General features: G+C 34.6%; 1 protein-coding gene across 3 annotated transcripts; it reads left to right on the top strand.

Moving 5' to 3' along the window:
• Window positions 1–21: 21 nt before the first annotated feature.
• On the top strand, window positions 22–16,169 carry LOC124541105. Of its 3 annotated transcripts, none has more exons than XM_047118935.1 (8): window positions 22–121; window positions 4,671–4,806; window positions 7,150–7,310; window positions 8,947–9,050; window positions 10,433–10,584; window positions 12,126–12,200; window positions 12,949–13,064; window positions 13,753–16,169. In XM_047118935.1, the coding sequence occupies exons 2-8, from the start codon at window positions 4,677–4,679 to the stop codon at window positions 14,809–14,811; spliced, it is 1,797 nt and encodes a 598-aa protein (XP_046974891.1). In that variant the 5' UTR covers window positions 22–121; window positions 4,671–4,676; the 3' UTR covers window positions 14,812–16,169. The 3 variants fall into 3 exon arrangements, with proteins under 3 accessions (XP_046974891.1, XP_046974890.1, XP_046974892.1); XM_047118934.1 differs by lacking the exon at window positions 22–121 and adding an exon at window positions 131–689; XM_047118936.1 differs by lacking the exon at window positions 22–121 and adding an exon at window positions 132–689 and having other exon boundaries at window positions 7,168–7,310.
• Window positions 16,170–18,798: the final 2,629 nt, after the last annotated feature.

Consider the following 18,798-nt stretch of genomic DNA (forward strand, 5'->3'; position numbering starts at 1 on the left):
AATGGCAACAGTTTCGAATCACTAGCGTCGCCAATATGGAAATGAAATGCATGACAACCGCTACGTGAAACAACTAGGAAATAAATAAGTAACAAAAAGTGCTTTCAAATATAACTTTCCGGTGAGTGAAAACAATTAATAATACATTTATTTTAGGTATTATTTTTATCACCGCGTGTATGTTTTAAGAACGATAATGGCGCGGGTTAATCAATAAGGAAAACCTTTTTTCAAAATTCGTCATCATGTGTAAACCGGTAGACAATAAAAAAAATATTCAAATCTTGTAGACATGCCAGAATATATCGTGGACAAGATAAATTAAACATGAAGTGTGATCCTAAATATTTTCATTTATTTCCATGACAACTATTTCGTATGTATATCGCCAAGTTTGTTTTCCATCTTATGGAACAAGAAAAAGTGTGACATGTCGCGTCATTCATACGTTTTATCATTGAGGGCTCATAATTAAACAACAAGTAAGTAAATATCCCGTTATTTACTCGTCACGCTGAATAAATAAGGCAAAGACTAGTCACTTGTAAAGCCTTAGAAGATGTGTTTACGACTCGCACGGAAACGTGGGCGATATTTATATATGTATATTTCCGTAAAAAAAAATCTTGAAGTTATTTATAAACTATTAACGAAAAGTATTCATTTCATACGAGCTGAACAGTTATATTGTAAGTATTTTATTCATTGTTTAAACTTCAGAATTAATGCTATAAATATGACTATGATTAAATTGACTGTGATTTTAAATATTTATTTATAATAAGTGACCATGTAAAAAGACTGAAATAAGTGGTCCACCAATCCTGACAAAATATTGTGAGTCAGCTTTAGAAGTCATGGTATTTCAACTTAAAGCATCAACATTGTCTTGTATAGTATTGCCTTAACATTTGATGCTTAAATCAGTAGTTTGTTTAAGATCATTACCTCATCAGATATTCTAGCAAATAGCAAAACTACTCACCCAAATTTGTAATCTAATTTGGCTACATTGCTCTTAAAAATGGATGTCACCGTTTTATTGTTGAATCAATGTGATCGTCCTCCTGGCCTTATCTTAATTTTATTCGGCCTGCATGTTTTCTACTTCCATACTTCTCATGTCATGTCTCATGTCTTAATTTGATAGTTATAGTCTTGTTTAATTTTTATTATCAGCTTTATCAACATTAATAGAAGATGTATAATTAAAGAACTGTTTCAATTCGGAAGAAATAAACTGCTTTACCGTTCAATCCAAGTATAATTTTTTTTATTAAAAGAATGGATTATATTTTCCTTTGTTCTTTGTCGAACATCGGGTTTACATATTTTTATGCGATTTGTTTATACTTTACCTATATTGTGTATTACTAAAACACTATTCAGTTTAACTTATTATATCCGCTTTAATTAAACTTCCAATGTTCAACAACAACAGCAACAGCCTGTAAATTCCCACTGCTGGGTTAAAGGCCTCCTCTCCCTTTGAGGAGAAGGTTTGGAACATATTCCACCACACTTTTCCAATGATATTGATGTCAAATGTCGTTTATTTGGCTTTCCTAATGTGGTTGGAATAGATTCTGAAACGGGAGGTTTCTAACCAGCATACCCCTGCAGCATATCCCTGTGGCGATAGACAACTTTGGGCAAGTGCCCAGGACCCCATCGACTGGGACCCCTATCATCAAAAAAAGGTTCTTGAGTGTTTTCAAAAGTCTGCATTTTCCAATTCATCCAGGATCTATAAAGATATTCAGTAACTTGATATTACAAAGCATTATTTATTTGCAAATTGAAGAACAACGACTTTCTTTGTCTGTGCTAACTAAATAGTTTTCTATCAAAGCCATTATCCTTATATACCCAGGGCCTCCAATAAGTTACAGATGGCTCTGCTAACCAGGGCACAAGCAGGCAAATTTCTCTGGACATCAACAAAGATTACTTTTCTAATCTCGCAGATGATTCCAAAAACCCACTCAACAAAAATCAAGAATTATTTCATTACATTTTAAACGAAAACGAATTTCGATATGACTTCGAAATTTGTATGCTCTTTGTAACGATTTTGCTTATCACTTATCGTTGGTAATATTGTATTTCTGGGTAAAGGTTAGTTTCCTCACATTAATGAACACAAATGATGAATGAATTCTTGTATTTGTGACGTTTAATAATATAATGTTACTGTTCCTTGATAAATGTAATTTATGTAAATATCCTCATTGATCTCGTAGCTAAGTCAATGTCGAAAATCTTTATTCAAAATAGAAGTGATTACGCTTTCTTATTGATAGTCGAAAAATCTACCACCGTTTCGGAATTTTACACCTCAAACCTGAAAAGAACTGGCGAAAGAAACTCAGGGGGATCAAATTTTTTGTTCATATCATGTTACATATACAATATATGTTTTTGATAGTAAGGCTATGACTAATGGCTGCATATCCCAAAGTGGGTTCCAAACAGTTCAGGGCGTAAGTTATTGGGTTTGTTAGACAAAAGTTCGGACTTCTGACAAGCACTATATCGATTTCCAAAAATTTAAGTAGGGTTTAAACTGTCCTTGGAAAGCAAGTAGACCCTGTAGTCCAGGGTCTGAATTTTGTGTCAAATTTTCAAAATCAAAATATACTTTATGTAAGTGTGCTTGTACTTTTGCCGAGGTGGATACAAGTAAGGGAATTTAAAATACACTTATGCCCTTGCTCGTAAGTGCTTGTTGACTTAACTGAATATATTAATTATACTTGTAGTATTAAAAATGGGATATTTACAATGATTTTTTTTTTTATTTGGTAGACCTCGTCGTGGATTCGTAGATAATGTCGAAGTATCGTGCTTATCCCTTATAAATACTTGTAATAATGAAAATAATCATGTTAATTTAAAATCAATATTAATGTTTCTAAGTTAGCGAACGTGATGAAACTTTGAGTCGAGATGGCCCAGTGGTTAGAACGCGTGCATCTTAACTGATGATTGCGGTTTCAAACCCAGGCAAGCACCACTGAATATTCATGTGCTTAATTTGTGTTTATAATCGCATTGGACCAGCGTGGTAGAATATGTTCCAAACCTTCTCCTCAAAGGGAGAGGAGACCTTAGCCCAGCAGTGGGAAATTTACAGGCTGTTGTTGATGAAAATTTAGTACTTCAGCGTAAGGCAGCAAAAGAACAGGCCATTTTTTTTAATTTCCTGTTACGATCCCTTATTTTACTCGTGCGCAGTTGCGTACTTAGCTAGTATTATAGTTAAACCAATGCCTTGACTGAAATCAATACCACGCCATAGATTATTTATATATCTAGATAATGTCACTACAAAATAACTAAATGCAACAAGCTATCTTTATTATCTTGGTGTGCGTGTCAGCTATGCTTTACACTCATACTACTTTACTAGTGTGCGTGTACCATGTGTAACTACAATTTTTAAACGCGTTCTCTAATTTGACACTTGAAAATACACAGCTAAAGCTCAAAATCGCTTTGTAGAATGTCACAGAAAAATCAAAATCGAAATATAATTTATTCAATAAGGCTTTTTTTACAAGTACTTTTGAATCGTCATTTAACAACTATACAATGTGAAACTACCGCCAGTACCTATAACCCCTCAATATGGGCTGTGTACGCTATGGGTTAAGAAAATATCGTGAAGATCATAGACATTGCAATTCGTAACAGTGTAGCTGATTCAGCGCCATATAATACTAATGATCCTGCTGATGTATCTCAGGGGTGACCAGCCAAATACGCTGGACATATATATATATTTAAAAAGTGGTTATCATTTGTCGAGAGTCGAGATTGCCCAGTAGTTAGAACACGTGCATCTTAACCGATGATTGCGGGTTCAAACCCAGGCAAGCACCGCTGATTCATGTGCTTAATTTGTCTTTATAATTCATCTCGTGCTCAGCGGTGAAGGAAAACATCGTGAGGAAACCTGCATGTGACAATTTTCATAGAAATTCCGCCACATGTGTATTCCACCAATTCGCATTGGAACAGCGTGGTGGAATATATTCCAAACCTTCTCCTCAAAGGGAGAGGAGGCCTTTAGCCCAGCAGTGGGAATTTACAGGCTGTTGTTGTTGTATCATTCGTCGTATCTCTTTTTTTTGATATTCCCTCAACTTCTCGTCTGTCATATGTTCTACGTCATACGGACGTTGCCAGCATGTACGATAAAAAAACAAATCCTAATTTTTTTGCTGCTTCTACATAATAGTAAACAACAACATACATATTTACATAGTACACAAATTTGCGCGCAAACACAAGAGTAAGAGTACTCTGGATTCCCTCATTCTTGTAATCCGGTGACACGATACGACCAGAAACATTTCAGAGTCAAAGTTAACAGGCTTTACGTGCTGTTTGCTACCTAAACATATAATACCTTTATTAATATTATAAATGTGAAAGTAGCTCTGTCTGTCTGTATGTCGCTCTTTCACGACCAAACCGCTTAACTGAATTTGATGATATTTGGTATGAAGGAAACTCGAACTCCAAGAAAGCAAATGGACTACTCTTGTTGACACATGACAAACAAGACCCTAAAACAGGAGAAGTCGTGGGCGACAACTAGTAGGACATAAGATAAGAATGACTTAAGACACAATTTGAAATTGTTTTTTTTTTTTTAATTCCAGAACACAATGTCCTCTGGACGAGGTCGTGGGTACACGGGGCGGCATCATCTACCTCAGCGCGAAACACGCCCCGGCGAAGACTTGGACGAGATCAACGCAGCTAGGACCCTAGCTGAACTGAGTCCTAGATCCACAGGTCAGTGGACGAGTATAATATGGCTTATCTCAATAGAATTGTCTCAATATAGGCCCGGTGGTTAGAACGCGTGCATCTTAACCGATGATTGCGGGTTCAAACCCAGGCAAGCACAGAGATTCATGTGCTTAATTTGTCTTTATAATTCATCTCGTGCTCAGCGGTTAAGGAAAACATCGTGAGGAAATCTGCATGTGACAAATTTCATAGAAATTCTGCCACATGTGTATTCCACCAACCCGCATTGGAACAACGTGGTGGAATATGTTCCAAACCTTCTCCCAAAAAGGAGAGGAGACCTTTAGCCCAGCAGTGGGAATTTACAGGCTGTTGTTGTTGTTGAAACCTTCATTTTCCTATATCATGCGATTTGCTAATGAATCAGATTTTTTGTGCACTATTAAAAGTTTATGATTAATATATCTTTGTTTATAATACAACACTATTGCACTTAATCACGTATTTCCTCATGAATTTACTTCTGAAATTCCGATAACAGTTTCGGCGTAAAAAAGCCATTTTTTTTTGTAAATCCATAGTGAATATCATTGATTAATCAAGCTCTCGCGTCAATTTCCTTCAAAATTTTGTTTATTTGGCTTTTTCTCCTGTTATCGTTGGATTAGTAAAGTAAAGTAACAGCCTCTAAGTTACCCTCCGCTGGGCTAAGGCCTCCTCTTTCATTAATGAGAGGGTTTGGATCATATTCCACCCCGCTGTTCCAATGCGGGTTGGTGGAATGCACATGTGGAAGAATTTCTAGGAAATTAAACACATCGATCCTCACGATGTTTCCCTTCACCGCCGAGCACAAGATGAATTATAAACACAAATTAAGCACATATACAGATAGGGGTGACTATTTGCAATAATTTTAACCTTATTTGTTTATTTGTAATGTTTTCGTGTCTGAACTAATCAACTAACCCTGAGATATTTGATATGCATCGATACAGAAAATAAGATAAGATTTCTGACAGATGCTTTGCTTTGATGCAAGCGAAGCTGTGGATTGACACTAGTATTTTATAAAAGATAATGTTTTTTTTCTTCTAAATGCCAAAACTGATAAGTGTTCCTTATAAATATATAAAAATATAGAGAATACAACAAACACATTCTGATGTTTAAATCTAACCAAAATTAGTTTGGAAACGCACGTCTCAAGGCATATTATGCGATACCAGATTTTGTAGATGATAAAAAAGCGTGGAATTAATACCTGTTGACTTCCAGGCAGGATACATTTAAATAATTGTATTTAACTAACTTGACTTTGTATTTTTTAAATGTTGAAAAAGGTTAACTACTGAGTTTCTTGCCGGTTCTTCTGGGTAGAATCTACTTTCCGAACCGGTGTTAGCTTCACTTAATTGTTGAATGACGATTCAAAAGTGCTTGTAAAAGCCCACTTGAATAAAGTTTATTTTGATTTTGATGTAAACATTGGTTGGTTTTACTCGAACTGACTTCTGAAATCTGATTATAGCGATTATTGTAAAGATTATATAACCATTATTTACTTCTTTAAGTATCACTATGTAATATTTATTTTTGCTATAGTCTATTTGGCCATAGTTTTATGAGCTCAATCAGGAGACCTTTCCTGTAATTGAAGCTGCACATACATTTTAAAATATTATTCCACGATGTAATGTATTTGGAAGTGTGTATCCTTTTTTTATGGTATAGTTGGCTGACGAGCATATGGGCCACCTGATGGTAAGTGGTCACCATCACCCATAGACAATGACGCTGTAAGAAATATTAAGCGTTGATATATCATTGTAGTAATGACTAAAAAATCTCTCCATTTAAAGAAGGTTGTGACGTTATTCGCACAAACTGCGTAAAGAACTCCAATGGGATTAGTAACAAAGAATGTAGCAGATTTTGCAGTTTTCTTTCATGGTCGATCACGAGGTTAATGATTATATACATATATACTTGTTGTCAAGGATTTTCCCGTAAAATGATAACGAAAATAAGGTTTTTTTTTATGGTATAGGTTGGAGGACGAGCATATTTGCCACCTGATGGTAAGTGGCGCTGTAAGAAATATTAACTATTCCTTACATCGTCAATGTGCCACCAACCTTGGGAACTAAGACGTTATATCCCTTGTGCCTGTAGTTACACAGGCTCACTCACCCTTCAAATCGGAACACAACAATACTGCGTACTGTTGTTTAGCGGTAGAATATCTAACTTACAAATCATTTGCTAACCTCTCGTCAATTTTACAATGGAAAAAGCTCCAGTACTAACAATAACATATAAATAAACTAATACAAAAACCTTGCAATGAAAGGTAGAAAAAACGTATTAATTTGTCGTTAACAGTAAAACGCGTCATTCCAGACACAAAAGTGGAGATGAAGGGTGAGGTCAGCGAAGATGACGAGAAACCGGTACAGGATAAGACGGATATGTACCGTCCGGAAGACGACTCGCTGTCAGAACTGCTTTATGTGGATGAACAGTTCGCACCCTTGTTGGTACTGGTGAGTACACTGTTTTTATCTCCTCTTATCTCACTTTTAATGTTTGCGTATGTCTCCCACTCCAAGAGGAGAAAATACCGGAATAAAGGTAAACAAACCTTAGATTAAAGTATTTCAGCTATTTTTTTTTTATGGTATAGGTTGGCGGACGAGCATATGGGCCACCTGATGGTAAGTGGTCACCATCACCCATAGACAATAACGCTATAAGAAATATTAACTATTCCTTACATCGTCAATGCGCTACCAACCTTGGGAACTAAGATGTTATGTCCCTTGTGCCTGTAAGTACGCTGACTCGCTCACCCTACAAACGGGAACACTGTTTTCATCTCCTCTTATCTCACTTTCAATGTTCGTGTATTTAAATGTCTCTCACACAAAGAGGAGAAAAAACCGGAATAAAGGTAAAGAAACTTCAAATTTAGGTATTTCATGTGATTTGCTTTTAATTCAGCAATATTATGCACTACTAAGAGTTTATGATTAATATATCTCTATATATAATACAAGATATTTAACTACTTATATCTCCAAGAGGAAAAAATACCGGAATAAAGGTAAGAAACCTCAAATTTAGGTATTTCATGTGATTTGCTTATAATTCAGCTATATTATGCACTACTAAGAGTTTATGATTAACATATGTCTATATATAATACAAGATATTTAACTACTTATATCTACTTTGATTTCCCTTCCAAAATTCTTGTAACAGTTTCGTCAGAGTTCAAATTGTAGTTTTGTCGCAAATCCATAGTGAATATCATATATTAATCAAGCTCTCGACCAATGATATCGCGTCAATTTGTTGTCGAATGGTGTTTTTTTAGCTTTTTTCCTGTTATGGTTGGAATAGAGTATACATGAGTATCCTTGACTTTTTTTCCGATGGAACGGTAGCCGATGTCCTTTCTCAAAGCTCAAGTTTGCTTCTGACAAAATTTTATCAAATTCGGTTCATTGGTTTGGTCGCCAAAGAGCGACAGGCAGACAGACAGACAGTTAGATTTACTTTCACATTTATAATATAAGTATAGATAAAAAAAGCAACAAAATATCATAAACTCAGTTTAAGAGCATTTGAATCGTCGATGCTTTTCATCTATATAAATATTTGCTTAATTATTATTCATAAATGTATTTAACTTGCACTAAACGAGGTATCGAGTTGATTCAAGTTTTTTTTTTAATGACAGTGACATTTCAAAACGATTTACTTGATATTGTAATATCTTTTTGGAAGTAATATTTTTAGCAATCAGAAGGAAAAATAATTAGTTAAAAAAATAATTGAAACAACCTATATAGCTAATTTATTTAAAGTAAGTAGTGAAAGTACCGACACTTTACCGACCGACGACTGACGAGAAAGTGACCTGTAGTCTATCGAGCGGTCGTTTTTATACGAGTCGGAAGGTACGCCAACTACCCGCAATAAGTTCGGCTTATAATATCATGTAGACAAAAGCGAAGATTTTGAAATTAATTAACTATCAAATCAAATTAAAATACCCTTTATTGTATACCAATAAATAAATACTTTTAACACGATTGAGAAAGATGCACAAGAGGGGCGGCCTTATTGCTAAAATAGCGATCTCTTTTATAATTTTCTTTTTGTTTTTATTTTCAGTTGGAACAATTTTCTCCCGGCGAGGACGGTATACAGTTCAACAGGAAGCTGCGACATTTTGAAACGACGGTCACAAACATGTGTCCGGATGAAACAAGATTGCAGTAAGTTTTGACACAGGAATTTTTATCCTCTTGTATTCTTATTGATGGTCTTTGTGTAAGCTCTCCTGGACAACGGTCACGGTGATGGCATATAGTAAGACAGAACTAAGAACTTAGATGTAGCATCGGCAAATTCAATAAAACCGATTACTGCCGATTCACACAACCAATTTAAATGGCTCCGTATTGCGCTATTCGACGCTATCCGTCGCTATAGATTCTCGCGTCAGTTCAATCCGAGAAAGCTAACCTTGTCTTGTTAACCTTGCTTTTCTACTATATGTACCACAGATTAAAATACAAGAAAGTGACATCACCGACCCCATTGCAGTGCCATATTGTCCAAGTAGCGTTTTTGCGCGCTATTTAAATATGGAATTTTTAACATGATATTTTTCGGTAAATATGTACTAGAAATAAAAAAATCAACTTTTACTGGGTTCCTTAACTTCTACTAAGTAATATGAAACGGATTTTAAAAACCAGTCAAATAGCCTATTCGGATATGATCGGTTTTATGAATTTTGACGATGCTATATAACTTGTGTCGTACTATATACCCTTGAAGGAGTAAGGAAGTATTTGTCCAGCAGTGGGTTTATCTACTATGAGCTGAGATGGCCCAGTGGTTAGAACGCGTGCATCTTAACCGATGATTTCGGGTTCTGACCCAGACAAGCACCACTATATATATATTTGCCTAATTTGTGTTTATAATTCATCTCGTGCTCAGCGGTGAAGGAAAACATCGTGAGCAAACTTAGATGTGTCTTATTTCATCGAAATTCTACCACATGTGCATTCCAGCAACCCGCATTGGAACAGCTTGGTGGAATATGTTCCAAACCTTCTTCTCAAAGGGAGAGGAGGCCTTTAGCCCAGCAGTGGGAATTTACAGGCTGTTGTTGTTTGTTTTTGTTGTTGTAAAAAAAAAATGCCAGTGTGGGCCACGTCTCCCAAGATAACGACAAGAATGACTTCCAGCGAAGATCTGATGATGTCTAGTATGAAATATAAAACGCCAAAATTTTTAATATGTACGGGCCTTTGGATGTAGTAAATAAATATAAATAAATAAATATGAGACAACATCACATACATTACTCTGATCCCAATGTAAGTAGCTGAAGCACTTGTGTTATGGAAATCAGAAGTAACGACGGTACCACAAACACCCAGACCCAAGACAACATAGAAAACTAATGGTAATCTACATCGACTCGGCCGGGAATCGAACCCGGGACCTCAGAGTGGCGTACCCATGAAAACCGGTGTACACACCACTCGACCGTGGAGGTCGTCAAAAATAATATATATAAATATAAATTAAATTAAAAAAAAAATAGTACTCCGAGCGAGTGATCAGTGCGCATGCTCCGCAGGCAGGCGTTCGCGTCGTTCCGCGCGGCGGCGCTGCAGAGCTCGGTGACGTCACGCAAGCTGGCGGCCGTGGGCGCGTCGTTCACGCGCCAGCAGCGACAGCAGCTGCTGCGCGCCACGCTGCTCAACGTCGTCATGCAGGGGACCTTCACCAGTGAGAGACGTTCTATTTTTGAATTCGATTCTTTTTTTTCGAATCTGGTTTTCAGTGCTAGATATGTATAGTATGACACAAATTAGGTGTAGCATCGGAAAATGCAATGGAATGAAAATAAAACCGATCACTGCCGGTTTACACGACCAATAGAAATAGCTCCCTATCGCGCCATTCGACGCTATTGGTCGCTATAGATTCACGCGTCAGAGAAGGCGAGTGCATGTAAATCGGCGCGTCAAATTGACGAATATATTAGTTCATATGATATTACAAGTTATTACGTTTGTGTAAAGATCATATTCGCATGAGAAATAAATTTTGATAATTTGGGATAGCGTATTCAATTCGGATGTGATCGGTTTTACGAATTTTGCCGATGCGACATCTAAGTTGTATCGTACTATATATTGTTTTTTTTGGCATTGATTCTTTTTTCGAATGTAATCTTTGATCTGAGATTTGGTATATTGGTTTTTTTTTTTGGAACGTGCTTCGATTTTTACTTGGTGGTAGGACTTTGTGCAAACCCCCCTGGGTCGGTACCACCCACTCATCAGATTTCTAAAACAACAGTACGCAGTATTGTTGTATTCCAGTTTGAAGGGTGAGTGAGCCAGTGTAACTACAGGCACAAGGGACATAACATCTTAGTTCCCAAGGTTGGTGGCACATTGACGATTTAAGGAATAGTTGATATTTCTTACAGCGTCATTGTCTATGGGTGATGGTGACCACTTACTATCAGGTGGCCCATACGCTCGTCCGCAAACCTATTCCATAAAAAAAATATTTTCGAATGAATTCTTCGGTCTGGGATTTTATATTTTATTTCTTTCTTTTTTAACCAGATCATTACTTATTTAGGAAAATATTAAATCTCAGACCGAATTCTGTGACATAATAAATAGGTCTTGGGATTGTTTTGTATTGAAGTTATACTTTTTCCGTTGCGTTATGATATGATGAGAATAAATATTAGTACATTCATTCGAAAGGTAGACTGAATAATGAGATTCAACAAAACATATGTTATTACAATTTATAAAAAAAAACAGTTATCAAAACTAAAAAGTTGTATTTAATTAACATGACTTTGTATTATTTAAATGTTAAAACAGAGAAACTACTGAGTTTCTTGCCGGTTCTTCTCAGTTTAATCTACTTTCCGAACCGGTGGTAGCTTCACTTAATTGTTAAATGACGATTCAGAAGTGCTTGTAAAAGCCTACTTGAATAAAGTTTATTTTGATTTTGATTGATTATGTTGTCATTGGGAGTATGTATGTTAATGTTTCATATTAATTGTGTTTATATGTATGTCTTTTACTCAAGCGCTTAATAGTGTGTGTGAGATTTTTTTATTATTTTAATGTACATTTAAAGCATATTGTATAAAAATATTTATATAAATACCTTTCTACAAATAAGATTAGCTTTGATAAATTTCGCACACCTCCATCCGAGTAATTTACGTACAACTCTAGAAAGATTTCTCTACATGTATTAGAAATTAATAACATTTCTTAATAATATTTCAGAGTTGGAAGTTCTCGAGCGATCAAATCCTATATATTTGATAAATGCAGCCAACTTGATGGGTGATTATTTCGCAGGTAAAACGAGTATAAGAAAAATATTAAAGTAAATTGTTATCGACAGAGTCCAATTCTAACTTCATTTTGACATTGAAAATTTCATTATTTAAAATGAATTTCATTATTTTGGAGTGAGTGCCAACTTACAAATACCTGTCGTAGTTCTTGAAGTTTTATTTTTTATGGTATACGTTGGTGGACGAGCATATAGGCCACCTGATGGTAAGTGGTCACCATCACCCATAGACAATGACGCTGTAAGAAATATTAACCATTCCTTACATCGTCAATGTGCCACCAACCTTGGGAACTAAGATGCTATGTCCCTTGTGCCTGTAGTTACCTAAAATATCTTTTGAATAAAAGCGAAGGTTCGCAGACGAGATCAGTCTCGCTATAAATGGTGCGATGGCAACACTGACATTAAATCTCAAGACTATTCAACCTCTCGACCAATGATATTGCTTCAATTCAATGTAAAATGTTAAATATCAAAAAAGTCCAATGTTACTTCTAAAAGAAAATATCAAATTGATATCTAGATATCTATAACTTTATCTTATGTTGAGCTGATATGGCCCAGTGGTTAGAACGCGTGCATCTTAACCGATGATTTCGGATTCAAACCCAGGTACTATATATGTGCTTAAATTATGTTTATAATTGGAATATGTTTCAAACCTTAGCCCAGGCCTTAGCCCAGCAGTGGGAAATTTACAGGCTGTTACTTTTAACTTATGTTAAAAAATAACTTATTTAATTCCAGAGGCTCGTCTTTGCAATGGAAACAAAGTTCACATTTTGGCCAATCCGCTGCTGCAGTATATGAGAGCGCTACTGGCAAGTGATGATTTAAGGGCACACCGCAGTCTCGCTACACAGGTAAACCAGTTATTTTATTTCTATTGTAATCTTAGATCAATATATATTAGGGATCTTGCGAATATTCGCTTCTGCATTCGTAAATGCAGAACTTCCGCATCCGTTTCGACATCCGCATCCGCAATAACCGTTGAGGGATTTCATGCTGATGCGGATGTCGAACGAGTAGTTACAATGAAATTTCGTTGTGTCGGCGTTCGACTCACGCTCATTGACCGACAGAGTGACGTCAGCTGAGATGGCTGCGTGGTTAGAACGCGTGCATCTTAACCGATGATTGCGGGTTCAAACCCAGGCAAGCACCGCTGATTTATGTGCTTAATTTGTCTTCATAATTCATCTCATGCTCAGCGGTGAAGGAAAACATGGTGAGGAAACCTGCGTGTGTATAATTTCATCGAAATTCTGCCACATGTGCATTACACCAACCCGCATAGGAGCAGCGTGGTGAAATATGTTCCAAACCCTGTCCTTAATGGAAGAGGAGGCCTTATCTCCGCAGTGTGAAATTTACAGGCTGTTACTTGACTTTTTTTTACTTTAGGTTGGCATGGAAATTATTGCTTCTACAACAATGAAACCTATATTGTTGTTGTTTAGTGATATTAAATAAATATCCATGTATAAGAAAATATAATAATCTTGTTATCTTGTTATAATATATAATATCCTTTTCTTTCGTTTCCAGCTCATGCAAAATGGCAGAGAACTGCTATCTGTCCTCGCTCAAGAATTAGACGAACTATCAATTTCCATACGACTTCGTCTACTAACACCTCCGCCAGTGAGCATAATATGGCTACTATTATCAGCTGATTTGTGCTTAAATAAGTTCCTGCCTTTGCCGAACACACTACAGCAGTTCTATGCAGCTCATTTAGATTTAACAACGGATGAGAGTTTTAGTGAAGTTACATATGGCTCTTGGAAGAAGAAAGATGATTATAGGTCAGATGCAAGCTCAGATACAGAGAAAGTAAGTCAGAATATGTCGCAAATTAGCTTAAACCAAGACGAGGATACAAAACCAAAATTAAGACCTATTCTCGGAGCAGGTGCTGGCCTGTTAAGACAGGAACAGTTAACCCAGGATAATTTCGACACGTGGACGACAAAAAGTAGCTTGACGAAAAGATACGACTTAAATTCCTGGAGACAGACCGATGAGGAGACTAAGAAACCTGAAACGGAACCTGTGTTTAACCCCACCGTCTTACCTCCTAATATACAAAACTATGTGCCCGACTATCCCCCACCTAATTACAATTATCAAGAGAATTACGCTAACTATTTACAACAAGGAGATGGTGCGTACATACAGAATTTCCAATCAACACCGAATTTTAATGCACCAGAATTCGTCCCACAGTACTCTGCTGAAAGACCTAACCCGGCACCGGAGAGAGTAAATAATGAAGTACAGAAAACAAGTAACCGGAGACCGGTGGAAAACTGGCGTAGGGAAAAGAGTGATTTGAAAGAGGACTCGAATAAAAATAAAAAAAACTGGACAAGACAACGTTCACAGGATAACCTAGATGATGAAAATGACAAAGATAATGAAAAGTTCCGTTCCGTTTCACGGAGTTCGCGGGAATCCCGACAGTCGAATCCTGGTAGAGCAACCAGAAGGAACAGTGGGGACACTGATTCTAAAACATCGCCAAGGAGACACGTCACGGAAGTGCCAAGGAATCATAAGTACTGGGATCACGACGATCGCTGTGACAAAGACTACAATAGTTAGTGATAGTTTTGGAACGTTTAACAGATGTCGTTACTTTGAAATTGTGCTTGTGATCTCACTCTGGTGTTATTTCGGACTGAAAGTTTAGTGTATAAATAAAACTTGAGTGGATTTATAGGATTCGGTGAGTGGTATATAAATTGTTTGTTAATTTTGTACATGATATTTGGATGTAAAATTTTGTAAAACGCAATTCAAAGATTTTAACTAATCTAGGAATACATTCGATAAGGTAATGGTCTAGAAAACGCTAGCTTGAAGCCCTAGGCTTAACATTCATATATAAAAGTGCCGCCATTTTTATTACTAAAGAGGTAAATTCTACCTCAGACTTATATTACTATGCACAAAATGTAGTAAATTAAATTATTGATAAGGAAGCTAAATAGGAGTCATTAAGTACATATTCCATAGCAAATGTTTAAGTAACTACACAAACATTTATCCTCATTGATGATACACCGGTTATCTCGTTAGTAAAATTACCGTGCAAGAAATAGGACAATCATTAGAAACTAGACAATAGAGAATAAGATACAGACTAGACAGTCGTATCATGATTATTGATCCTTAAATCTAAACAGTACCTAACGTGTAAACAAAGTCATAATAATAATATGTATTGTCTGCCAAATTCATGACATAATACAGACATATGGAACAAAAAATTATTTTTGAATATTAAATTAGTAATTTTTGTATTTTATTCCATTTCCGTTTTTTAATTATTATTTTTTTAATTCGGTAAGTAATTGTGCATACGGCATGTTTTTGGATAAAGAGATTTCAGTCATACTAAAAAATACAATACATTATTATTAAAGAAATTTTATTTGTCGATAAAGTGCTTAAAAATATAGATTTCTTTAATGATCAAGATTAAGCTTATTATTTATTAGTTAGCTGGAATTTTAATCAACGAACATCAGACAGTGAATCTGTAAAGTTTATCACAACCAAAAATAGATGTGGAAAATGATTAGTATAACAAGGTTACTTGAAAAATGAGAGAAATTGTAAAATACTTGATATTTCGAAATTGTCATCATAATATATTATAATCGAGTGCCTTGATAATGTTCTATATAATGTAATAGGATTTTTCAATGCATATAAATTTACGGTCGATATTATAGGTAACAATTCAAATCTCCGATAATGTTATTTTGTGAACAATATTTCTATGGTAAACCAGATCTGATATGATCTATTATCATTATGGATTAGTGCAAAAACCTTTTTCTTTCATTATGAAAGTTAACATAACTTGTGAGTTATTACCAACTCCTATATATAAGGTATATGCTACATACGATTTGTTCGACCTCACTCAGACCATTGGAGTAGGTTAAACAATATTTAGATTTTCTTTTTAATGATATCAAAATGTACATCATATATTGTTCACAAAATAGCCTTTTATAGAGAGGAATGTTACCAAGGGAAAATGTGATTGTTTCCATAAAATTTTTAGGGCTATACTAATTACAGTCGTAAAACTTTCAACATTAGTGATAGATGGAATGATTCAAATTTTAAGATATTTATTATTAAATTGCATTTGTATTGTCGGATAAATTTCCACAAAGAATATAAGTCTCTAGTTTCAATTTGATGATTTTTAGTGAGGTTGGAAAATAAATAAATATTTGGAAACGTCATTGGTTGTCAAACATATGAAACTAACATTGGTTGAATGTGAGAGATTATGAAAAGCTGAATAACAAATGAATGTGATGGAAAATTATGATTAATTACGGTCAAGCTGAAGTTGTTTTAAAAAGAAATAAATTCGAAATGTAACATTGAATAGGATTCAATTTGAGAAGACGATCATTTACTATGAATTTATCATTGCTACACATCTTTAAATTTAACAAAATCGTGATTTACATTACAAGACTATTTACTTTCAATGCACTTCGAAAATAATCTGCCCTCATGTGGGTATTTTGGGGTTACATAGAGCTCCATCAAATTTTTGTCGATAAAGTTAAATAATTAACAGATATCAATAAGCTTGATATTTCAAGCTTGAGTCCGATTTCTAGTTTAGTTTAAGTTTGTATCTTATAAAACAGCCATCTTGATTTCATTTTATATATATTTTGCTCAATAGAAATATTAGTGTACAATATAATATCGTATATTTATCAGTTCGGTGTTTCTAATTACTTTATTAATGATATCAATGTAACAGTTTGAACTCTGTTCTGGTAAAAATTTAGGTTTATCTGAAGAAATGGTTTAGGTTAGTTCTTTATTGGTATCGGTAATCTGATGTTACATAGTGTAACTCATTACAAGTTTAATACATAACTGTGTGTAATGTAAAAAAATATTTGGAATAAAACTACATAGCCTAAGCCGTGTTGAAATGAATAAAAAAAAAAATACCAGACAAGAGTAACTCTAATATTATATAGTTTCAATAATTAAATTCAATTAATGATTTAGTTTTTTGCTCAATTATATATAGTTTTCAAAATGACATAGATTTCAATATTTAATTATTATTAATACAGATTAAAAATAAATTTAGTTGTGTGATTGTATGTTTTGGTTGAACCATATATATTTTAGTCAGAATAATTCAAGTAGGTAAATTATTAGCGTTTTCAGCAGAGTACATACTAACATTCTATAGAAATAATATAGTATGGTAATTGGGTTTGTTTTGATATCTTATAACTAATATTTGTGTCGTTATACTAAAAACATAACATTGTATTTTGGTTAATTTGGAAATCTTCATACTAAATATATCTAACAAAAACATTGTGTAGATGTCCAGTGTGAAAGGGGCGTTATCTTTTGAAGCTCTAGGACAAAATTTTGGCTTAAGAAAAATGTATCAACTATTATGTTGTCAATGCATTTATATTGGTTGTAATGTACATACTATAACGTCAATATTACGTTATGACCAATAAGACTAAGAAATTCCTGAAACAGATAACGGAATGGATTAAAAAATATGAATAAATCTTGTTTTAAAAATGGGCGCGAAATGCTCGTATTAATTTTGAAAACACGCGTCCAGTGTTGCCATATACAAATTATTGTATTTTTCGTGGGTTTCTTATAAAATACCAAAATCGATCGGGTTTCCACTGTAAAAGCAATCGCTTTATATGGTTTAGTTTAAATAATACACCTAACCGTCTCCTAAAAAAGAAGGAGGCACGAAATACAGCTGTGGAACGGACACACGCTGTTAATTATTTTAACACATAGCTTTGAGATCCTAGTCCATTAAAAATTATCGGAAAAAAATAAAGTAATTATTTAATTTTAGTAGTGGTGCTTTTAAATTCTTACGAACTATAAATCTTTATTTATTGCATTTTGCGTTTGCGAAAATTATTTTGATTTGAAACAAAAATTAATTCATAAAGGTTTGTTCACATAAATAAACTTGTAAATCGAACGCGTATCCATTATTAAATAAAGTACAGATAGTATGGAAGGCGAGCGGCAAAGATATATTAAATGCCTTAGAAAGTCAAATCACATGTGGCAAAGTTCGACATTGTTGTTCACGTGTGTGTTGCCGGTATTATTGTACATCGTAATATAATGAATGTAAACTTTAGCATAGACTGATGAAATTGTATAGAAACCGCTGGCGGTTTGATAAAAGGATGTGTATTTAAATTATGAAAATCTAGATTGATCTCACAAACTCTGAACTTTGCTGGGTTTTCAAGGATTTTTGAAGTATCAATTGCTCCTCCGGGCATAACTGAAAGCTGTTGGCTATTGAAAATGTCACAGGAAAAAAGAACAGTATAAGGTGTACTCTGTAACACACCAAGTATGTTGATGCTTTATTCATTGTTCGATCTAGATTTTCATAAATAATATTAAATATTCCAAAGCTGTATGAAAGCGCATCACGCATTATAATTTATAGTTTAATTAATTATTATTGTTAAATACAACAATTTCAATTTGAAACAAATCTGTAGTTATGATTTTTAAAAC

This window comes from Vanessa cardui, chromosome 27 (genome assembly GCF_905220365.1).
Source record: "Vanessa cardui chromosome 27, ilVanCard2.1, whole genome shotgun sequence".
Taxonomy (NCBI): Eukaryota; Metazoa; Arthropoda; class Insecta; order Lepidoptera; family Nymphalidae; genus Vanessa; species Vanessa cardui.

Coding starts and splice junctions, on each gene's coding strand:
- LOC124541105 (XM_047118935.1), top strand. CDS start 4,677: ATGTCCTCTGGACGAGGTCGTGGGTACACGGGGCGGCATCATCTACCT. Junction 12,201..12,948: donor GATGGGTGATTATTTCGCAG/GTAAAACGAGTA, acceptor ATTTAATTCCAG/AGGCTCGTCTTTGCAATGGA. Junction 13,065..13,752: donor ACCGCAGTCTCGCTACACAG/GTAAACCAGTTA, acceptor TTTCGTTTCCAG/CTCATGCAAAATGGCAGAGA.